General features: G+C 44.0%; 1 protein-coding gene across 1 annotated transcript; it reads right to left on the minus strand.

The window, feature by feature from the left end:
* Positions 1–1,312: 1,312 nt before the first annotated feature.
* On the minus strand, positions 1,313–4,791 carry SP5 (Sp5 transcription factor). Its single transcript, XM_066189970.1, has 2 exons — positions 4,652–4,791; positions 1,313–4,099 (listed from the first exon to the last, which is right to left on the minus strand). Exons 1-2 carry the CDS (start codon positions 4,700–4,702, stop codon positions 3,047–3,049), a joined length of 1,104 nt encoding a protein of 367 aa, XP_066046067.1. The 5' UTR covers positions 4,703–4,791; the 3' UTR covers positions 1,313–3,046.
* Positions 4,792–24,989: the final 20,198 nt, after the last annotated feature.

Here is a 24,989-nt window from a genome sequence, read left to right on the forward strand (position 1 = left end):
AGATGAGTATGAAACAGCTATGATGCATATATATTTCCTTTCCCCAATGAACTATTTAAAAGCTCTACAGAGAAAGTTTTATTAAATATTTTTATATTATAAATTGTTAGTTTCACTTAGCTAAGTAAGTCTCTTAAGTCTCTAATTTTCTGCCTTTGTGTGTGTGTGTGTGCCATTCTTAGAGATTAAGATTTTCATTAGCATTTGATACTATGGGTTTTCACTTAAATACATCTCTCTCTCATGACAGGCTTTGCACTAATTTTGACTGCACATATTTTAACCTATGCATTTTCGGGCTTTAATGTAGTCATTACACATATACACAAGGTGCATAGCCTACAACATGACACTACTTTGAATAAGAACCCAAAATAGCCTGCTGGACTAGATGCTTGGCAAATTCAGCATGTCTTCAAACTGAAGAAAGATCTTTCCATAATGGTCCAGCTTAGAAATCAGCACATCCAGCAGCGTCGGGCTGATTTCTGCTGCTTCCGTCTGATCCAAGAGAACGGGTCCCTGGCTACCAGTGAGGCTAAACCTGCACCAGAAACCATCGCTGCAGCTCATGCCAATGCTTCCTCTTCACCTGGGCATCCAGCAGGGAATGGCCATGTGGGAATTATTCTGTCCTGTAAGAGACCTTTTGTACTTTGGGATCCTGTTGTTTCTCCTGAACTGCTTCCAACAAAAGCACTTTACACTACTCTCCATTTTAAGTACTCTTGACCCATACACAGAATTGAAAGACTACTTCGTGAAACAAACTCTCTTAAAGCAATCTGAAATTCTCTGACTCTACACCCGTAATATAACTTAGTATCAAAGAAAGGAACCAGATTGCCAGGGTGTGCCATGAAACATTTTAAAAAGCAGTAACCTTGTAATTCCTGATGAAATTTTTAAATCCTACATCAGTAGTAAACGGAATGCACTTTTGTCTCAAAGACTTTTTTACTAAGGACTTCTGGATCAGGTCCATCATTTATTTCCTGCCTTGCTGTCACTCAGTCTGGAACACTAAAGATGTCTTCTACTTAATATCACTCAACCACACACTTCTGACACCTAAAACTTTGGCAAAAGAATGCTAACTTGTGAAGCTAAACATATTCCTCTCAGTGTTTTCCATAACACGACAATTTATAGAAGATTCTTCAGTAGAAAAGAAGCAGTTGCTTGATTATTAATTTAGTAAGTTGACCACAAGAATATGGTGTGGGAAAATAATTCAGAATAATAAATATTAAAATATTTTTAAGGATCTGTACCATGGTAACTGTCCATTAACTTCTCATTATTTCAGATATAAGGGTTCTCACGGTATTGTCTCATCTCATTATTCCTCAGGAGAAGAGATTCTTGGCAGTATTTGACATACATACAAACAGATTAGTTTTACATGTCCTGTCATTACAAACATTTCTCGAGCTGTGTTTTTTTCTTGATTCAGAAGTCCATGGCAAAGCGTATCTCTACCAACATGGTTGTGCGCAAGCTTGCTTGACAACTGCCACCAGAGGATCTCACCTGAAGCTGAACAGTTCCAGATTAGTCCTGGTGAAGTTTTGAAGGCACCTTTTCTTTCACTGTCTCATTAGGTAACCAGAAAATAAAGCAGATGTTGTAAAAATATAAGGAGCAAATAACATATTCTCAATGTTAGAATGCAAAATTTAGCAAATTACTGATCAAGTTTCTCAGTTCATTTGGCTACATAGATTCCAATTTAAAAAAAGGGAACTCGCTGTGGTAATAAAGGTTATTATTTTAAAAGAAATATGCCTTAAGTCATACTTATGTGATGCCCAGTGAGAGAAAAGAAACCCTAAAGACTGTCATTATTTACCATTTACTTCTAATCATTGTTTTGTGCTTAGTATCTTCCCCTCTGCAGGACAGTGACTGCCATTTTGTTGTACTGGTAAAATGTCTCAGCTCCTAATTTCTGCAGTTTTACAGAAAGTTAACATTCGGGAAGCATGTTTTGGCTCTCCTGTGCCTCAGACAGCTTAGGCTGGGAGTGGCTGTTTGGGGCTGGTCCTGTGGCCTGGACCTCTCTGAGAAGGGGCATCACTGATGCTGACTGCTGCCCACTTCTGCACAAATAAATATCCCAGTCTATAGAACTTGACCCGTATGTTCATTCCCAGTACTGGCACCATGCATTTCTCTTTTTTTTTCCTTTTTTTTTTTTCTTTTTCTTTTTTTTTTTTTTAATCTCAGCTTCATGAGTGGGAAACAAAATATTGAAGATAGTTTTAAAAACCCAAACGCAACCCACCAACGAAAGCCAAGAGGCACACCCGTCGGAAGCAGCTCCCGGGATTTCAAAGGCGCTCACCATGAGCAGCTCTCAGGTCCCCGTGCGCTGAGCTCCGCTCGGCCGCCGCGATGGAGCGGCCCGGGGCCTGCCGCCGCCTCGGCGGGAAATGGCGGGAAGGCGGCGGCCGCGCGGGGCACCCGGCAACGATCAAACGAGACCGACGCGGCGGGACCGTCCCTGCTGACCCCGGTGTGAACGTGTTTATTTCACGCTGCGGTCGCGGGTCGCTTTACAGAAACATCTCATGCTGGACCCCGCGCGGGGTCAAAGACGGAGGGAAACACGTGTATTCAAACGTAACTATTAAATAACCTGTACACAAAACTTCAGTCCGTTACCCTGAAAGCACCGAGGGCCGAGCCTCAGCATGGCCACACCGACGCTGCCACCTCACCCCCGGGTGTCCGTAAGCCTCAATCCCCGAGGCCGGACCGGGCCGGCCCCGCTCTTGCCCCAGCGCCCGGGCCCTCCCCACCAGCCGCGCTCCAGGCCGGGCCGGGCGCCTGCCCCGGGGCCCTGTGAGCGTCCAGTCCCGGGCCTGAGGGTCCGCGGAGGCCGCCCCCAACCGGGGTCCCGCTCGCCGTGCCCGGCGGGAGTCCGAGAGCCGGCCGCCCTCTCCCCGCCGCCACTGCCCTGTCCCCGGCGGCGAAATGCCCCCAGCCCGGGTCCCGACTCGGCTCGGCCCGCAGAGGCAGCAGCCGCCGGCAGTCCCGGCGGTCACAGATCGCGGCTGTCCTCTCGCTTGACTCCGTCCGCCGCCGCCTTCAGCTTCTTGTTCTGGTGGGTCTTGACGTGCTTGGCCAGGTGATCGCTGCGCATGAAGCGCTTCCCGCACTCGGGGCAGACGAAGCGCTTCTCGCCCGTGTGAGTCCGCAGGTGCCGCTGCAGCTCGTCGGAGCGGGTGAAGCTCTTCCCGCAGAAGAGCCAGTTGCAGACGAAGGGTCGCTCGCCCGTGTGCCAGCGCAGGTGCGCCTTCAGGTGCGAGGTCTTGCCGTACACCTTGCCGCAGCCGGGGATGTGGCAGATGTGCTGCTTCTTCTTGCCCGGCTCCGCCTCAGGGGCGCTGCCCGCGGCCGACTGGCAGTTGGGGCAGCGGCAGCGGCGGCACCTCCTGGCCGTGGCCGCCAGGGGAGACTTGGTCTGCAGCAGGGCGGCGATCTGCGTCTGGTACTGAGCGAAGTCCGAGTGCCCCAGCACCAGGCTCCGCGGCAGCGCCGCCGCCGCGGGGAAGCGGTGGCCGCAGCCCCCCGGGGCGCTGGCCTGCTGGATGCTCCACCAGGGGATGTCCTCGGGCGGCGGGTTGGGCGACAGCTGCCGGCAGGGCTGGGCGGGCGGAAGCAGGTTGGAGTACCCGGGCGGCAGGGCAGCCTGGGCGGCGTAGGGGACGTAGGCGGGCGGGCAGCTGGACGGCAGGGCAGCCATGGAGGAGGGCAGCATCTTGACGGGGGAGAACTCGTAGGGATAGGAGGGGTCCGCCGGGGGGGTGAGGGGCAGTTCGTGAGAACCCCCGAAGGAGGGCTGCAGGTGGTTCTTCTGAGGGGTCAACCCCAAGCTGGGATGCGGCGGCGGCAGCCCTCCCGGGGAGTGCGCTGGCATCTCGCCGCTCCACGGGTGGAAGATCCTAGAGGGGGATCCCAGCGTCGGGTCGTAGGAGACAGGCAGGAAATCCGAGGGCGCTGCGCCCGGCTGCCCGATCCGGCTACAAGTAGCGGCCAGAAGAGCCAGGGGCGAGTGCTTGGCCAAGTCTGGGGAGGCGCTGGGGGTGCGGTCCTGCGCAGGAACGGGAGGGAGGGGAGAAGGGAAGGAGGGAAGAGAGCGCGTTACTCGCCGCCCGCCAACACCGGCCTGCCAGAAACTTCCCGCGCCGCTGCCCGTGCGCGGCTGGGGCCGCCCCGCCGCTGCCCGCACGGCCGGTAAACTTCCCGAAAACAACGCGCACCCAGAGGGCAGGACGGGCCCGACACCCCCGCCCCGCCCAGAGATGGGTCCCGCCTGCGCCCAGTGCCAGCGGCCCCGCCGCCGCTCCTGGGCCGGGGAAGCAGCCGCTGTGGGCAGGGAGGCAGCCCCCGCGCCCCCCACACCCCTTGCCACGGAGCATTGCCCGGAGTTAGTGACGGGCTGCCGGCTGGAGAGGGGAGTTACCAGCCCGAGAAGCCTGAGCCCGACCTCCTACCACCGCGGGGGTCCCCACCTACCTCTCCGGGCCCCCCGCCGGGTAAAAGCCCCGGAGGGAGGCGGCGGACGCCGGCTGCCCCCGCGCAATGCGGGTCACAACCACGGGACTCGGCGCAGTTCGAGCGACACCAAGGTGCGGGTACTGACCTGGAGGAAAGCCTGGAGGGAGTCGTTCCGGAGGACAGCCACCGCGGCCATGGCTACTGCGCCCGGGGCGAAGGGAAGGCGCCGGGGCACTGCTGAGGCATGAGGACGGCGAGGGGAAGACGAGAAGCTGCCCAGTTTCCTTCTTTCTCCCCCTCTCTCTCCCTTTCCTTCTGATCTCTTCGCCTCCGTGCGCGTCCCACCCCCCCCGCGCTGCGCGATCTCCGCGGACTGTCTGACTGCGCCAGGATCACCTCCAAGAATTTGATAAGGACTTTGCCGGGCCGCCAACCAGTCAGAGGGAAGATTTATGGCTTTGAAGTTTGCCGCTACCCAATCATCAAAGAATAGCGGCTCTTTCAGAAGCGAAAGCAAATCCTTTGAATCCACAAAGCTCCTATGGTGTGTTTGTTGGTCTGGATAAAAGAACTGATTATTAGGGGGGATGGGAAGGGAGGAGATAAAGGCGGGACAATTAATGAAGTAATCACTATGTGGGAAATGTATATACACAAATAATTGGATTTTCTTGATCAAAGGACCCCTTGCCGCCTAGAGACCCTCGCGTTGGATGTGCAAGACACTGGATCCCCCCCTCTTTTTTTTTTTTTTTTTTTTTTTTTTTTTTTTTTTTAATTAAATTTGTGGCAGAGCCCTAAAGTGACAACGCGTCTTTGTTATCACTCGAGGAATCTGCCTCCGGATTCCTCTGATAGTGTTTAATGAAAGTAACGTAGCACAGCGAGTTCACCTGATCGAGGCTGGTCGACCCCAGCCGTAAAACTTCCCTGGAGTAATTGTCGGTGGTTCCTCCCCGCTCCCTCCCTCCGCCCGCCCTTCCCCCGAGGCTGAGGGGTATGCCCTCGATATGACTCGGCAAATAACCGCGCATTTTCCCCTCTGGTAGCTGGATTGGTTTCACTTCGCTCAGCCGGCATTGCCCCCTTATTGCCGGGAGCCTCCGCCTGGCGCGGGGCCAGGCCGGGCGCCCAGCCGGGCCCGGGGAGGAGCGGCGGGCTGCCACCAGCAGCAAGCGCTCTCTCAGACAGACACACCGACAAACCGGGCAGCCGGGAAACAGAATGGAAAAGTTTCCTGTTCCCTAGCGGGAGCCGGCTGTAAAAGACATAATTTCTCTAAATGAACACCGCAGTCTCTCTTGGCGGGCCTGCCGAGATGGCCTGTCTTGCGGCGGCGGGGAGTGCAGACCGGGGCGGCTCCTCGGGGGCACGAACGCTGCTACCGGGTCTCTACCTCCCCCGCTCTCTCACCTCCTGCCCCAAAGCCAAAGTCGGCTCCGAGCGCTTTGTTACTTCACCTCGCACCTTTCGGCCTCTGTCTATACATGTCTATCCGCACGTGTGTGCGAAGGATCTAACCTGCCTTGCGTTCGACCATGTGTGAGGCTATTGACCCTCTAACCAGCACCAGGCACATCTGGGTCACAGCTTGACGCCACCGTCGGCTGCTGAGCTCGGTGGGCTGCAGAGCTGGCGGGACCCCTCGCATGTGCCGCCCAGCAAGAGGCAGGCGGGGCTCCGCGCCTCTCCGCGGGCCCGCTCGGCTCCGCGCTCCGTCGGGGGCCCTGGGAACTCGCTCCTCTCCTCCCCGCTCCCCCATCTGCTCCGAGGCCATCGCAAACGCCGGCCTCTTTGGCCAGGTACCAAACCGGGACGTTCATCTCCGTCTTGAGGAGGTGGGGGTGCCCTTTCGGGCAGATGCCGGCTGGCTCTGGTCCTCCGGAGCTGTTTGCACAGGTAACTCGATCCTCCCCGCAGTCGCTGGGTTCAATTGTATTCGCACCGCCACTGAAGTCTCTTTAAACGCCAGCACACAGAGATCTTTATCTGCCTTTCCTGTGGAAACAATCACTGTCCGCTCAAAGACTTTCAAGAGTTGCAGGGCTTGAATTAGACCGGTTTCTTTGAAGGGATTAAAGTGCCAAGTCCTCTCCCACGGCTCCATATTGAGTCCTGGGGAGAAATAAAAGCTCGACCCCGTGTAACACCACGCAGCAGCCACATCAAGCTCTTCCCATGTGCCAGGTAACCGCTTCACCAGGTTGGCAACAGGAAGACAAGGGTGGCGCATCTGATGAATCGAGTTCGCCACTGCTGCAGGACCCCGCGGCCCGGCAGCAGCCCGCGCCAGGGTGTGAGGCTGTGGGCTTTAGGGCTCCCCATCCGCCTGCAAGGATGCGGGGCTGACGGGGTTCGGCACCTCTATCCACCACACACGAACACCTCCCAGCACCGCCGATGCGCGATCCGCCGAGGGCTGCGCCGCGTCTACAGGGGACATGTCGCCGAACGGGGCACCACAGCGAGCCCAGGCACCCAGGCATCGACTGCCCCGCACACCCCGCCCGCAGCCGTCGGGTGCCCCCCGCTCACTGCCAGGCTCCAGCCGCGCCACTAGAGCCGCATCGGGGCAGGAGCGCACTCGTTGTCCCCTCGAGTCTAAGCTGCAGCCAGGGCAGCCGGGGCCGAGGGGGAACCCCACGTGGGGAGCCCGACCCGCACCTCTGCTCCCTGCAGGAGCAATAACTCGCCAGACAAGCGAAACGGCGGCGCGAAAACTTGCGTTGTCCCTAAACCTCTGTATCCCCAAACCTATGACAAACCCAGAGATCTGCGAGATGCCCAATTTAACCCCTACCTCGATTTTTAAGAAATCGTTTAACCTAGTAATTGCCAGAAGAATACTCAGAAATACGTTTCTAAACGAAATGAGAGGGGATAGGTCCATCAGGAGACACTGAGCACCCCGAGGTTCCCTCCCTTCCCTAAGTACGGTATTTCCCCAGATACCTCGACGAACCGAAAAGATTTGTCAAGTTACAAAAGAGTTAGTGGAAAACTGGGTAAGCTTTTTCTACAGCTGCCACACTACAAATGCCATAAATCTGCATCCAAGAAAGCACATTACCTAAAAATCGAGAATAAATTCTCACTTCTGGAAGAAACCAATGGGCTGAAAAATGAAGCGTTGCAGTCACAATTTTCTGTACAAATAATTAGCGTTCAAACTCGGAGCATTTCAGTCTCCTGAAATGTATTCTTAATGAAGTGATGTTCAGAGCTGTCATTAAAAATGCAGGGCTGGAAGATCAAAGTACAATATTTATTTTAGAAATTTGTTTCAGTTATCAGGAGATACAGGTATCAAGGCCAAGTGTCAATTCGGTTACACAAAGCACTATTTCCATGAGAAATGGGCCGCCGCTCCGTCCTAGTGTAAAGCGAAGGGACACGAGAGATGAGTCGCAGCGCGGGAGGCGGCGCGGCGCCGGCGGGGGGCGGGGGTGGCTCTGGGCGGCGCGGCCGGGCCCAGAGGCCGCTCGGAGAGCGGCGCTGAAAAGCACAGCCCCGCGTGGAGCTTTGGCCCGCACACCAAGGGGCCGGTCCCGACCGGCGGGGCTGCAGGGGCCGGAGCGGCGCTTGGGCCCACCGGGGAGGCAGCGGCAGCGCCGCCGGCAGCACGGCGGCCCGGATGCAAAGAGCGGGAGCCTGAGCTGCTCTCTCCATGGAGCTGGGGGGCAAGGGGCACTGCTCCCACAGCCCCGCCGCCCCCATGGGACCCTACCGCCTCCGCCGACAGAGGGGCTCAGGCTGCTCTGGGCTGGATGGCTACTGTCGATTTAAACACAGTAGATGTAAATCACGAGTCACCATCACCATTTCTTAGGGAAGTGTCTGAAAAACCAGAATTTTTTAGATTCAGGTATCCCAGAGTGGCAATAGCACTCTGTGGACCTCGGTTTGAATGCAGGTGGCATACTTGGGAGTAACAGCCGCTTGCATGCCAGTGCTACTTTCCGTGGTTTCTGGGGCTGACTTCAGAGCCCCAGGTACCTTCAGGTACCTCATCCTGGAGCCCACTGCAAAACCTGTCCCAGTGACGGCTCACACTGCCACAGCCAGCTCCTCTCATGACATTCACAGTGCCTCCAAAGATATTTGCAGTCATCTGCCATGACGATCTCCACCCCCAGTCCTTCCTGTGATCACCACAGTTGCTCAGCTCTTCCAGCACAGCCATGAACAGCCTTGGAAGCCTGGATGGGCTCTGGCCACCTGCCTGTCCACAACTTGGGGTTCCTGGGTTGATTTCCATGAAAGACTGTTCTTTAGCAATTGTGACAAAGAATCAGAAACAGGATCATTTTAAACTGAAGAGCTGCATTAACATTCAGCCAAGCCTCCTAGACAAGTTGTCCATAAGAGGTGGCAAAATTTAAACCTGAAAAAGCTTTAATAAGCTTGCTCCAGAACGCAGTGTCTTTACACCACCCCTCATTCTTTCTGGTTTGAAGATGTACTAACAGAAACCACCCCTCCACAACAGCAAGAAGTTTCATCAGAAGGTAAATTACCCTAGGTATACAGCTTCCAGCATGTGTGAATACACTGCCAACAGTTCTGAGTTATATGCCATTAATACTACTTTTATTTACTTCAGCATATTCACATTTTTACAGTAGACAACATGACTGGCATCAGAGGAGGAATCACCAGTTCACACAGTGTAATTTGAACATCAGTAGATGAAAATAAAAGAAACACTAAAAACTGCTGTGGTATCTCCTGATTTTTTCTGTGCTTTAGGGAAAAAGACAAAGTCCTAGACAAAATCGACACATGTTAAGGCATATTTAGGATTTAAAGGCTTGCCTCAACGTTTCCCAGTGCAGGTGTGGATTTGACAAAGATTAATAGAGGATTTCCCAAACTTCTAAAAGCTGAGCTGCCCTTTATGAGAAGTAGAACAAGTTTTATACCTCACAAAGTTTTATGCCTCACAAATCTGTTGTCAAAGTTTTAAATATCTTCATGCATTCATCTTCTGCTCCATCCTTGGCTGGTCCTCAGTGACTCTTCCTCCTGTCTTGGGGAACACTGGTGAACGTTTTTGGATATACTTACTGCCCTTGCTTCCATATTTTAAAAAGAATCAGACTCTCAATTGTAACAGTATTGAAAGTGTTACTCTCGGCTCTACTTGCAATGCCTGGGACGCTTTTAGTTCAAGACGATCGTTTCAAATTCTCTGGAAATGCTTTCTGCCTCTGGCATACATGGCTGCAATTTTGTCACAACACTAACAGGTAGAAACGGACTTCTACAAAATGGAAAGCAAGCCAAGACTCTGGTGAGCAGCTGAAAAGGATCTGCTGTGTGCATCCTGCTTGTTCTCTCATTTGGGCAAACATTAGGTAAAAAAAGCCAGTGTATTTTTGATGGAATGCATTTTTTGGGGAAGACTGGATGGGAACTTTTAATTTTATGATTACAGATACATATAGCTATTCTTTTTTTTTAAAATTGTAATTAGTATAGAATGAAAAGGTAATTAAATTGTTATTTGCTTCCTCTTAATTAAAATTAGAGAGTATATTATCTAAAAAATTCTCATGATAAGTCATTTTAGTTACTTAGTATATTTATCGACAAATTAAACAGCTGTGTCTATACTGTGTTAGAACTGGGAACAGCACAACATTTATCTAGAAAGATCATTGTTTAATCTACACATAAATACTGGATGATCATATGGCTGCCACATTGCTATTGATTTGGCTGAGCGGATTAATCCAACACTGTAAAAATACACCTGTTATTTAATGAACTCGTGCTGTAATTTTAGAACATTTTGGTAGAGAAAACAGTAAGTATTTTCTAATGGCAGTATCTTCCAATATTTTAAGAATCACTTTTGAAATAACTCATTCTCCAAGGACTGCTGAACAAGAACGTATAAAAATATCCATAATCTTTATAAGAAAAAGCAAGTGCTCTATACAAACTCTTCAACAACTCCAATTTAGCTGGGGGGAAAAACTGAGTTGTGAAGAAAAAGCCCAGTAGTTGGATTGTGAGGGTCAAAACAGGGACACAGATACGGTACCTGACTGGCATTAAAGGTGTCTCAGGTAAGAGACACTGTCTTCACACTATGGGAGAGAATCTGAAGATCCTCTCCATATAATGCTTTCAAGGTAGGGTTTTCCATACATACATTCATACATACATAATTAGTGATACATACATATTAGTGAAAGGCAGCCTATAAACTATGACATAGGTGAATGCCCCTAACAGGGGCATTTGAACAGAACCTAGAAAAGGTTTAGACTTCTAAACTGAGGTGTTTGGTTTTTTTTAATGCCAGTCTTCTTGACTGCCACCAGAGGCTCACGAACCCATGAAAGATCGGGGAAAACTTCAATTACAATTCTGAAAGGACTTATCTCTCTCTAGCTGAACACTGCTCTCACAGACTGGCAGAAAAGTCCTTTCAGGAAAGCAGTGTACAGTATGTTTCTGTGTCATGATGTAGCCCTGGTTTCATGCCTGAGGTGTTTTGGTTTTCTGAAATTCTTTTCCCAGGGAATTTTCTGTAAACAGGAGAATTGTTTTTGTAACTGGACTATGTTACTCATTCCTTTTCCTAGGAGGGACTTCTTTGTGATGTCCCTCTGGTCTGACCAATGTGATTGAAGCGGTTTGCCTTTGTTTCACCAATCAAATTGGTCTGTGTAATACAGTATAAAAGGGAGACACATCCCAAAACTAAAGGAGCTATTTTCAGCCTTCTGAATCACAGAGTCCATGTCGTTGTGGTGTAAAACAGTGTCATCATTTCATAAATTGATGTCTTAAATGGTGCAGAATAATACATAAATAGCTAAATGCATAAATTACATGAACTACCCAAATATAAATATCCCTCCCTCCAATTCTGAAAATTAAAACATCATCAATAAAATTATTTCAAATTTATTTCAAATATACAATATTTTTGTTATGGTTTCCATCTTAACAGAACTATAAAAAGGTGAAGTCATTCTAACCACACTCTTACACATTAGAATCAGTTTCCTTCCCCTTCTTTACAAGTGGAATGATGCTTGCCATACATACAACTGCTCCAGGCTTGAAAAGAGGCGCTCTTTGCCTCAGTTCTGCACATAGACTATGAGGCTGCTCCTCACCAAACTACTTAAACAACTTACCCCAGCTCAGCTGAAACCTCAGGAGTACTGGCTGAGGCACGCACCTTCTGCTGGCTGGCCGGCCATGCCAATCAAAGCAAACAACCCTAATCTGGGAATAAATCACATTTCACTTCAGTCTTCAATCAGCTCCTATTGTACAGGGACAAACAGCTTGACCAGCTGTTTGAGAACCCATGACAAGAGAGGAGAAAGGATATTCTCCTCAAAGATGAGTGTCTCAGCATGGCCATGACTCGTGAACCAGTCTAACGCACAGTATCATTTTCCCCACACGACTGCAACCTCTGAGACAGAGGGAGAAAAAAGAGACCTTCAAATGGTTACATTTTTTGGCTTTTCTCCCTCAGTGAATCTTACACACCTATTTTCCTACTACATGAAGAAAGCTCGCATATTCTACTGGCATTGAGCTGAGAGAATTACATATTACATATGAAAGAGAGAAGAGTACATGGCAAAGCACAGACACTGCAACAAAGTTGAAATGTATTAGTCTAAATTACCTAATTTTTATGCCTGGAAATAAGAATGAGACTATGATGCTGCAGTGCTGGCACTCTGATGCCCAAATGATACAGAAATCTGTGACTGAAAACCACTGACTGCTTCTTAGGAGGTCACAGTAAACCACAAAGAACTATTTTCCAATTTTTTTGTCTTAAAAAGAAGCTTGGAGAAAAATCCAAATTCCAAGTCATGCAATTTCATTTGTAATCAGACTAACTTTATAAAATGCTGTCATTCTTATCAATGCACGAGAGTAGGGGGCTGAAAAACAATATTCTGTCAAGATTCTTACAGAAGGCAGTGGAGTAGATGCCCAGAAAAACTGAATTGGGCTCATGATTTACTACTTTTTTCTACTTCCATTGCTACACATGCTAAGTGTGCTTGGCACATGGAGTGATTCAGAAAGAAGCTGCTCTATAGTGCCAATGATTCTCTTTAATGAGATACAGTTATCAGTTGATTTATGAATTTCTGCTGCCTGTTCTCATTAAGGGTAAGGTAATTTGCATTCTAGAAGTAAGACTGTTTACAAGAGAACATAGTAATCAAAATCCCTCTAAATCAAGTTTTAGAAATGTACACAGTGAGGCGAGAGGTAGTTCTAGCAATGTGCATAGCTTTATCCATTAAACTCGACTGCAAAGACTCAAGAGAAGGTGTTACATCTCCAGTTTTAACTAGTTTTCCAAATCATTATAGCATTCATCTCAGGAATTTAATATGGGAAGAGACAAAATGAACTTTCTGCTTGAGCCTTCCTGATACCCTTGTGACCTCCTCCTCCTGGGAGATCCTATGCTGTTAATTTAGATACCACATGCCTCACTGGTCATCAGTTCAACTGCTGCTCTCTGTGTTACAGCCTTCACAGGGATTTTGATCACGCTGCCTATAAAACAAATCATTTCCTCTATCTACTGCTGCTCTACCAGTCAGACAAGCCCCAGCTGACCAGTATTTTCTTATAAATACTTAGAAATAGCACAATCTAGTCAGCTTTGTTCTTTCTTTTGGTATATGCTTCTCCACTATAATTTAGACACTATTTGCAGTGCTCCAAAGTAAAGCATCAACAACTGGAAAACAAGAGGAGGAATGCAGGAAAAAGAAACAGAGCTACACAGACTGAATTAACACTACTGGTCAGATATCTGAATGTAAGCCAGCATTTTGCGAGGAATCAGAAGCAAAAGCCTAACCATCCAGGTAGGGAGAAAAGGTAACCTCCAAGCAGACAGCACATCAGTGATGAGACTGACTAGAGAAGCTAAGAATGAGCATGGAATTACACATGTTAATGCTGGCGACACTGATTATGAGAAAACCAAGATGAATGGAGCAGCTCAGCCTGAGCAATTGATTGAAGCTGTTTTCATCTCTGTGGGGTGTTCTTTAACATTTCACTCTATGCAGCCATATACAGCCACCTCTGACACTCAACTCATACATACATTCAACCTAGATAAGGCGTGGAAACTTCGCCTCCACTTCCCTGTTCTCTCCTGCCACCAGCCAGAACACCAACTACACAGTTTCCCTTTCTTCTTTTTGTAAACTTCTTTTTGTACTTTACTCCACAAGTAAACTTGGTCACTTGCCAAGTTTACCAGTGACAGGGTATGTACAGATATACCAGCCAGATGTGAGAGGAATATTCAGGATATTTTTCTTATTAGCAGGAGTGCGGCTGCTGAGCTGGATGGAAACAGAAATTGGATCAACAAGCAAAATCTTGTGACAGTCCTGAGTAAAAAGGTGGTCAAATTACAGTGAGTGTACTGGGAGGAGCTTTAGTCATTTTGAACACATCATCTTTAAAGCATTTATCTTCACAACTCCTCTACAAAGATGTACTTACTATTGCTTTTTTATCAAAGGCAACTGTCTTATGTTGCAATGCAAGGTGTAACCAAAAGTATGTATTCTATTACCATCTGTTAAAACCAGGTGGGACAGTGTTTATCTCTTCCATGACCCATCCTTCCTGCAGGGGGATGTCTTCTGTTAATGGGCCATTGAATCTCACTGCATGACTGATAAAATTACATCATCCCATTGGGAGATGCTCCACCCAAGGGGAGGAGCCAAGCATTTCTACCTGGATAAAAATCTGAGATTCAGAGCACCAGGGCAGCCTGTTTGCACTGGATTCCCAGAGGAAGACTGGACTCATCTCACCAACACTGCACCTTCAGAGGAAAACTACACCCTTCTACAGGATCATTGTTTCAACAGAATCACATCTGCCACTCCAGGAGGACTTGACTGGACTGCTCCCAACAGCCTGACCAACAGGATGTTAGGTCATATTCTGACTTTGTCTGTGTTTTCTTGTTTGTTTGTCTGGTTGGTTTTTTGTATTACTATATTTTTATTTTGATTTTCCTTGTAAAGAACTGTTATTCCTAGTCCCACATTTTTGCCTGAAAGCCCCTTAATTTCAAAATTATAATAATTTGGAGAGAGGGGGTTGAGAGGGGGCTTACATTCTCCCTTCCAAGGGAGGCTCCTGCCTTCCTCAGCAGACACCAGTCTTTCCAAACCAGGGCAGCAACACAGGGCATCGCATACCTTGCTCTATGTCATATGTTAACCCTACTGAAGAGCAGGGAGTTGGACTGATGAGCAGAGGCACACAGCTTGGGACCAAATAATACGATGTTCTACCTAATTTCCTTTGCAAAATCTAAACTCTTTTCTGTAGCACTCCCATCCCCGTGATTTCACATCAGTCTCTTCTGACACTTGTACGCTCTTTTAGCAACTTTTGAATTATGAGCAATTGTTGATCTTTCAGACAGAGTGAAACCCAGATAACCTTGGACATGCAGAGGGGTAACAATGAGACTGTGGAAGCAATGAGGAGACAAACATGCAGCCTATGCAAATAAAGCAATGAGCCAACACACCCACACCACCTATATTTCTACTCTTCTGGTGGACAGTGATTAGAACATATGATAAGTAAAAAACCAGAGCCCAACACCTTTGCTTTACAAAGATGAAATACATATTAGATGGGCTGTACTCAACAACCAGACATGCTTCTATAACACTGAACATACTGAGCAGAAATAACTAGATACTTGCTTACTTTTACAGCTCATCCTTTCTCTGCTTTAGCAAACTCTTCACTACAGGAATCTATCCAAGGCGTGAGTTTCACTTGCCAATCATCAAAAAAACCACTCTCAGTGGTGAGGACCTCCCCTGCAGACAGATCTGCTAGCTTTGCTCCTGAAACAGCTTTGGGAATTAAGTAACACTATCATCTGTACTTCCTTGATCACACATGGGAGCAGTTAGAAGAGCTAATTTTCCTCCACCTCAAGCAGACCTCCTTTCTATGCCAGTTTTCTCTTCCCCTCAGTCAATGTTCTGCCAACTTTTTCCAGTGAACCCTTGTACTACTGTATGTGATCAAACACAGTGAATCTGATGCTCTGCAAATACATGAGGCACAAGCACTCAACTATATTGCTGGGTCAGCTAAGTTTTGGGGCACTGTTTTTTCCCTTACCAGCAATTTATTGATCCATGTTTGGCTGGTTCCCTCTAACAGTCTTACAGGCATTATTTATGAGGTAACTGGCATGTTCACATAATGCAAGTATGGAAAGTACAAAAGAGAAATAGGAGTTTGGGGTATGTTTTGCTTTTGACCGTTCAGAAGAATTTAGAGGATGTGGGCAATTATTTCTGTCTAGCCCTTGTTCAGCACCCTTCCTTGGTGTCCCAAATTCAATCCAGATTTTGTTGTTGTCCTTTACCAATATACACTGACTGATATACAAAGAGCTAAATGAAGACTCATAGGGCATTGAGAACAAGTTTGTATTCCTGCCTCTCAAGAGTGTATGTGAGCTATTGGCAAACACAATTTTCCAGCTACTGATTAATTATTTTGTCAAAACAAACCCAGCGCAATTTTAGTGAAAGTACCCAGGTTTAGCCTGGCTGAGCAGACAGATCATGTATTTAATTGTAAATGGACTGTAAACATCTGAGATCTTTATACACGGAGAAAAGAATACTATCTATATTTAGATATTTGAGAGAAGCAAGGGTTTTTACAAGATTCATCTGGAAAAATTGAAGTGATATATTTTGATCTTTGGGTATTTTTCTGGTATCTCTTCCTCTGTTTAATTTGAAGGTGAAAAATAAATGTTAGCGATATCCATCTCTGTGCAGTTTGTCTAAAGAAGCAAATAATTTCTTGCAATGTAATGACCCCCAGTAAAAGGAGAAAAGTAAGTTATTTTTAGTCTACATCATTCTCACAATGAAGAAAAAGAAAGAAAACAATCTCCTCAGATGAAGGATTACCACTATTTTTGCTTCAACATGCTTATAAAAATGATGGCTAAATCAAAGAAAAGATACTTCTATCACACCATCTAGTAGCATATTTATAGAGAGATGCCTGGAGAAACATTTGCTATATATTATTATATATATATAATTACTATATTTCTATTGTATATATATAATTACTAACATTACTATATAACACCTACTTATGATTTTATCAGCTGCTTGGTAGTCCATCTTCCTGAAGTTAAAACTACTAAATTTCTAGCACATTGAACAATTACTGTTTTTGAAAATTAATAATTTCAGACTTTTTTTTTTTTCTTGTGGTGACATTTTCTGTAAACTCATGACAGGAAAGACTTTTCCCAAAGCTTACAGTAAGATATAAAATAATGACTATAGAATAATCTTAAAAAAACTTGATAGTGAGGAAGTACTGGAGGCCTAGGAAAAAAAAATTATTTACTTCAAACCATCAAAAATCGAAGACTTTTTTTTTTCTGATCTTTGAAAGAGGAACCAGATCTCAAGATACAGACTGCAGTATTACTGCAATTTTCTATTGCAGAAAATGTAGGAATTTTGTACCTGGAACATTTTATTTGCCTTTACTTTTGTAATTTGAATTACTAGTCCATTTTTAATTTTGTGCTAAACAAACCTATTTGTAGTTGCAGTAACTGTACCATTTGGCTTCTCAAGAAGCTTCCAAAGCATCTTAAAGTGATTTTCTACTATAGGTATTACATACATTTTAAGACACTCTGCAAGATGATATAACGCTTTACATCATCTCAGCATAGTACATGATGAGAAAAATCTTCAAAATTTACTGAAGGTTGTCTCTACCGTGAAACCTAATGGTTCATGTCTTTTTTCTTCTTGTCTCATGTAGCTTCTTCTCTTTTCTTCCAAGTTTCTCTCATAGAAGTTTTCTACTCCATTGTTCCCAAGTCCATTAATTCCCTTATGAAAGACCATTAATACTTCTCCCTTCATGTCTATCCTTTTGAAAGTCCACTTCCATGTGTCACCCAGAAATTGCATACAACAGAGATTAGCACTGTAGGAAGCCACAGGGTGAAACAAGCAAGCTTTGCCCTCTCAGAAATAACAAACCCCGCTCTCCACTTGGTTCCATGCAGCAGTCAGAAGAAGCAGTGAAGTTGCCACTTTATCATTGCACTGTGGCAGAGACAATGAAGAATCCACTTCTAATTCTTTTAACACAAAGGAAGACAGAGAGAAAAACCGTGACCATGTTTCCTGCATGTTGTGATTGAGCAGAAACGGCAACAGAAATTTCAGTAGGAAATACTGAAATTTCCCAGGAAAATACCTAACAGTCCCCAAAATATTGTCCATAGCTCAAAAATACATTAAAAGAAAAGTAGCCTTTAATGCAGCTGAATCCATACCTGTCATAAACACTGTATTTCCTCTGAAGGTCTGTATCACTTCTAGCCTGTCAGCAACATTTTCAAGTACTACGTGTATGTATTTCTCTTAGAATCAAAGGAAAGGAATACTTATATTCTCAGAACTTCCATGTGCAAATTAAAAAAAGAATTAAAAAAGTAAGCTATAAACAGAACAGTGACTGGAATTTCTTTTTGCAAGCATGGTACTGAGTTACTAATGAGTTTCTAATAGAGAAAACTCTTTCAAATTGCTTATACATAGTGGTTTAATAACAGGTATGCTCACCTTCTTCAATTTTACTGTTGCACAAGAGTCCAGAATGTTGTCCCTTCCGCCTCCTATTTTCCCCATAATCTGCAGATATACTCTAAAAACACTGGGAATTTCCAGCTTAAGTGTAAAAACCATGCAGATCTAGGTTCAACAAAAGTAGCCATCTAACAATCTTCACAAACACAACACAGCTGACAGCTGACTGTTACCAATGGGGCCTCAGAAGCAGGGCTTAACAATTTTGTTTAAGATCACAAGTTCTCCACCAACACTTGAGCCACAGAAGAATGCTCATTAGCTGTTATAAAAGCAAAATTGGTAGGGCCTTTGTACTTCAGTGGAGGGTCTGAAAGACACACACAAGCAAACACACACCAACACATTGGAGAGTAGTATAAATTCTTCAATTTAAATAATTTGCACTCTTTTCTTCCTCTTGATAATATGAAATCACGCTTTGTTTCAGTTAAAAACATCTTTTGCTCTACATTTAATCATGTTCGTATTTCTTTCTATTTAGCTCCCACTAGTCTCTTTACATAGCATTCAGTATGATTTTAGATTGTGAAGAAAAACACATTCTCTAGCTAGAGTTGTTTTGTCCCACTCCTGTTTTCTTTAATCTTTTGTTTGATGTGTGGAAAGATGCTAACCTTTTTGTACTATCTTAACCGTAGTGATCTGGGAGCAAAGCAAATGAGATTTAGTAGATATGTTTCTGTTGTCATTATTAAACTTCATATGCTTTGCTATGTAGGCAACATGTTTTATTTCTCTTAACCTGAAAGAGGTTTCTGTCTTATTGTTGCAATTTATTAAGGCAAACAATCTAGGGCTTATAATAGGCCTGTAGGCAGAACAAAGCCCTTGTCAAATGGAAGGGTTGGCTGCTCAGCTGGGTAGCATGTAAATGTGCAAAAAGAACTGTTTTGTTCAAAGACACTAGACATGCTTTTTAAATAAAACATCTCATATAATTGAGAGTTGCCATTTAAGTGTTGTGTTGGAAATGTTAATTAAAAAAATTAATTTAACTGAAGAAATACAGTTGCAGTGAGTTACTACTTTTTCTTGTGAACTCTCATAATAAATAAAATCCCACATATCACTAAGGCTTTTACAAGAGGCTCAACACAGTATGTTTCTCAAACAGCAGTTTCTTGTCATTTTATAACACTGTGCTATGCAAGTTAAGTGACTGCTGTACTCACCTAGGCAGACTGTGTGAAATGTGTAAATCTAATCTTATCCAAAAGGTATTTTTTGTTTTCCATATAGGAGATCACCCTGCCTGTTTCTTTAACATAGTATCATGTCTCAAAAAGTAAGACAGTTTCTCATTCTACAGTTCATTTAAAATTTCTCATTATGTGCCTCTTTGCAAGAGCTGAAATTAAAATGACAGATAAAGATAACACCGTAATAGGCATTTTTTAAATGCACTGGTCCATTTGAGCACAGGCCATTCTTTTTTCTCTTCTGTTGAAATGTATAATCAGGACAGTATCATCAATTAGATTTTTCACTTTAACTGTCCATAATGTTTCCAGACTTCTCTATTTGGCAAAGACAATTGGGACAGATTTCTTTATTTTTTCCTCTGGCCTAAAACTCAAAACCCCCCACTTCCCAAACTGTTACCACCGAAGAGTTTATTAAATGGCTGAAAAAGACAGCTGGTCCCACCATCTGTTAAAAATTTTCAGGGGCCAAATGAAACAGGTTACACCTTTAGCCATGCCAAGTCTTCCAATACCCCCTCCCTCTCACAGCCTGTGGAGGGCTAATCTGAATTTCACGCTCTGATTTTGCTATTGCTAATGTCTGAGCTTCTTATGTGTGCTTCTTGTCGTTGCTTATATTAGTTCTCTAGCAGTATCAAAAGCTCCCCTCTCCTTTCAACCTAGCTCATTTGCAATCAACGGAATCCTGGGTCTATAGTCTCCTTTACAATAAGATACTGTACCTTGAAGGAAACCACAGAGAACCTAGTATCTTACTTTTTTGGAGCAAGAGAGAAAACCAGGGGTACATTTCTGTTGTTCTGCAGCCACTTTTCTATAAATGCTAATGGAAGTAATTCAGATGTGCCAACAAAGACAGAATCTGCAACACACTGCAGGTGTGAGGGGGCTGAAACAAAAGGGATGCTAACCCTAATGGTATTTCTTGTCATTAACAATTCTTTGATGTTCATACTCGAGGCTCTCTTTTATCTTGCAGTTTTTCAGCCATCTTTGTTAACATGCAGTGCAACTAAACCTTTTTTTCCTTAACCTTTAAAGACATCTGCAAAATGTTTATGCTAAGTTAGTTTCCATAGCATCTATCTGTAACACACATTGAAGTAAAATGAGATAAAGCTTGCAAGGTTATTACTAAAACATCAGTAAGTTTCTATCATTAAGTGAAAGGAGCGGATCAATAAAAAGAAGCTCTTAATGTTACTTTAATAAGGATGAGTTTCTTGTAACAGGACTGGGGATTAACTTTGGTGTAACAGAAGGTAATAGAAGCACTGTTTATAATATAGCAGCTATGCTGATAAGAACCAGTTTGTTTTACTTGTACTCGTTAAAAAGAATTAAAAATATCTGCAAATTCCCATATTAAAAAAGCGTGTCACAATATAATCTATTTAAAGACATTCTTGTTTTCCAGAAGGGATTTCTCTACCACTAAGTGGGCAGTGGCATTCAGTCAAGGAGCTGTAGGTGGAGATTCTCCACATCCATCTGTCTTACCATGACTTACAGATGGAAAAACACCGTTGTCTTTTAAAATGTTCAACTCAGTAGGACAACAGTAAAATGAAATGAACAATCAAAGCACACAAGATGCCAATCTGAGCTACTGCACAGCACTACTAGCAAACCCAGCATTTTGCTCTCATCCCATCGGTCATGTCCTCTTAGATCACATCCCGTTTTATCACGGTCTGTTGCACTATCGTTGCAGCATGCTGGAATGTTAAATGAGTAACGTAATCAATCAATACTAATTTCCAATTGGAACTCAGCTGTAAATCTGTACTGAGTTGAAGATGCCAAAGACTGTAACACAAGTTATCAAAAGTTACAGTTTTATGAAGCCTCACATTTTGTTTTTCTTTCAAAACTTCATTTCTAACGGGTCAATTTAATCAAATAAATTAAGTCTGTGTCTGCATTAAGCACTTACCTTTGAATTTGGATGTAAACTTCCATCAAACTAATCCTACAGAACAAGAATGGAATGCTCTTTCCTGGGGTAATAAAAAATACAAAACTAAAAGTTTCTGTTTCAAAGACTTTGCGATCTCAGTATGAGCCATTTTGTCATAGAAGTCTTTACATAATTTCTCCAGTTGTGGAACTGCATTAACTTATTGCTTGTAACAGGGAGCAACAGCAAAACCAAAAATCACTAAACAAACAATGTCACACAATTTTGTGGAAGTACCTCCTGTCCATTCCTTTCTCTTTGCAAAGGGCCCCAGTGTAGCCTCTCCATTTCACCATTTCTCAGCTGTACTGTGATGTGGAGCTCCAGCACTCACCTTTCTGAGGATCAGTTCCACCAGCACCTCCAGATTCTGCTACCCCTGTCCTGGCCTCAACCATCTCCACAGTGCACTAGACAGCATGGGAACCTCAGTTCTACTATTCCAGTTTTAGAGAGGTCTTTGTCAGAGACTTGCCATGATCAGGAGCACAACAATTTTTGAAAACAGCTGTGACAAGCCGACCTGCCTCCCAGCACTGAACTCCAGCCCAGTGGATGACATCCAGTCTTTGTTTTGGAGATACCACCTCACTTAGAGATTGAGATTTTCACCGGTAATGGGTCAAAAAATGAGACCTGGATCTTTTGCAGAAAAAAGCACACATGTTGATCTACCTACTTGCCATCTCCATTTGCCAACTATATTATAAAATCCTACTTAAATTATTGAAAAAAATAATATCTCTCTGCAATATAATTAAAAATTAAGCCTGCCAAACAAAAGCAAGGGATTTATCTATTACTGGCCTGATCAATAATACGTAATCTGGTTTCTGGAAACATTACTCCAAGATATGATTTTCACTTATCTGCTCCTATGTCCTTTAGCATCGCAGCATGAATACTATAATAAACAGTTCCATGACAGCAAAACATATATATTTACTGTTCTGGATGGCCTTGGATTTATACATGTAATAAAATAATATCCAATAACTCTTGATAAATCTATTAAGAGGAGTTAGGCATCAGCCTGTGTATTTAAAGACACAGTGCTCTATTATTACAAATTGTCAATGTTCTCCCTTATCTGTTCCAGTGCCCATCCCAAATGAGATACAAAGCCTCTCACTGAGTTCTGTAAGCTTTAGCTCTGACCCAGAGGGCTGTTCCCTAGCCTTTGGTTTTCACAGCAGCCTGTGCTACTTTGTCAGTTTGGGAGAACTGCTTTGCTGTCAAGCAGAAACAGTTTCTGTTAAGTATGCATTCTGCTACAACTCCTCCTAGGGTGAGTACTGTTAAAGACAAGGTGTGTTATCGAAATGTATTTCTAGTGTTAACAACAGAACTGACATTACTTCTCACATTTTGTTGTCAGAGTTAAAAGCAGGATGGATAAGTTTAATATGTCTCGTGCATCTACCTGTACTAAAACCACTTACCCATTTCTCATAGGAGGATACTTTTGTGCCATACAGCTTTATTTTCAATTCTATGCACTGTATTTATCTGGTTAATCTGAAGACATTTAAAAATGTCAGAGTTTGGTTGTCTTGCCAAATTATCTTTCTGTTTTGAGACAATGAAAAAAGGAATGAAAAATAACAGTATGGTAGACTTGAGGTATCTCACTGCTATTTTACAACAACAAAAAAGCAATATTCCTATATAATTACAAATCTTAGAACAGAAGGGGATAAACATTCAATTATAATTTTTAAAAGTTTTTAAATTTAAAATTTAAATTTAAAAAAAATTGGGACTCAAAATCCCATTCTCACATCAATTTTTACAAGGTGTAAAACAGATAGTAGCACCCAGTTTCACGTAATTTATAGCCACATTTTATAAGCTTCTATGTAACAACAAGTCCTTGGATAGTCTGATAGGGGCCACTTAAAAGACCTTCAGTGCACAAAAGCCCTTTCCACAACTCTTACAGTGTATGGGTAAGGGAGGTCACATTGAGGGCAAATTTAAGATGGCTGCAATTTACTCCTATTCTAAGGTCCCTTTATGTTACTAAAGTGATGTAAATGTTTAAGTCAGAAGCACATTTAAAATTACCAAATGAAAGGGGCTAATCTCCAAAAGCTCCCTGCCCGATTTTTTTTTGGCACAGAGACAAGTTTTTAAGCTGCCATAACTGAAAGGCAGAATTTATCCTTAGCAAGGACCAGTTTCTAGTGCCATTAAGGTCTACAGAAGAAATCTACTAAAATCCCTTGTTGAGCTTCATCCTTTTCTCTCCCATCGGCCGAAAACTGTTTAATATATTACACACTGTCTAAGAAATTTTCTTTTTCCTAACAGGATTTAAACTTTTTACTTTTATAAAATATTAAGAACGGGATATGTTATGAACTATTAAGCAAAATGCATTAATATTTCAGGATAATATACATGAAAGGAAATAAATCATAACAATGCTTCAATGTTACGAAAGCCAAATGAGAAAATCTAAGCTATTCTTGTTGATATGCTTCCACTGACCAGGATCATCACACTGACATAGCTCCTGTACTCCCATTCACACACAAATCAATCCACCCAAACACACACTTTTGCCAATATGATAACAGAAGTTCAACTCTTTGGTCAGTCTTAGTGTGACTGCGTGGCTCTACTGCAAGGCTTTTAATAATTGAAGGGCATACATGTGCTCTAAAATCAGGACGAGTGAAGACCACCTCACAGGGTCATCTACTGAGGATGAAGTGCAAACAAACACGGGAATGGGGTAAGTTAGGAAAGAATAAAATACACAGACTGACCTCGTGCACTATGTTTAGCAAAGAACTCAGTGACATTAACTAATTTGAAAAATGTATAGCAAATGTAGACAGTGGCATTGCATATAACAAGGAAAACACTGTATTCTACCCTTTCTGTGCAATTAAAGACTGCTTAAAATCTCTTTGAAGTCCATTTCTGATGACTGAGATTGATATGAGCTTAACAATTGGAAGAAGAGAAAGGAAGAAACCAAAGGACGTACTTACAGAGTTTTTGCATTTCGCCTGTGCTTTATTCTTTAACCTTCTGAAGCTTCTCTTGTTAACTCGAGTCCCCATTTAGCAAAGCACTTAATCACGTGCCAAAATGTCATTGATTTCAATGGGACTTTGGCTTTGGCTTAAGTGCTTCACTGAATTATATATTATTTTTCACTTTCCCTTACTTCTTTATGAACTTAACTACTCAGAGTAATGCATTACTCAGTGTAAGGTAAACTGCTGGTTTTAGGCAGGTGACACAATATCTATCTGGAAACCTTACTGTCATTTAATTAGAACAATTGATAAACTCTTAACTGTGCATAATGATGTGAATCGCAGTAATAATAAAGCTTTATTTTCCCAAATAGTTTTCCAAAAGGAAGGATGGAACCAGAAGGCATCAATATTGCTACAACTCTCTGTGATCTATGCCAATGGAAAACAAGTAAAAATGATCTCATTTTCCATCCAGATATGTTACAAAGTAACTGAGAATTTATACATTGCATAGGAAAAGTGACATCATTTTTGATGACTGATGATAACATACACTCGTTACATTTTGACAAAATGCAAAGAAACTGATCTGCACACACTC

The sequence above is a fragment of the Chamaea fasciata genome, unplaced genomic scaffold (genome assembly GCF_029207755.1).
Source record: "Chamaea fasciata isolate MVZ Bird 193981 ecotype frontalis unplaced genomic scaffold, bChaFas1.0.hap1 SCAF_8, whole genome shotgun sequence".
NCBI classification, from domain to species: domain Eukaryota; kingdom Metazoa; phylum Chordata; class Aves; order Passeriformes; family Sylviidae; genus Chamaea; species Chamaea fasciata.

Excerpts from the sequence above, each read along its gene's own strand:
- SP5 (XM_066189970.1), bottom strand. The coding sequence starts at position 4,702 with ATGGCCGCGGTGGCTGTCCTCCGGAACGACTCCCTCCAGGCTTTCCTC. Across the intron at positions 4,100-4,651 it reads CCCTCCAGGCTTTCCTCCAG|GACCGCACCCCCAGCGCCTC; the intron begins GTCAGTACCCGC and ends GTTCCTGCGCAG.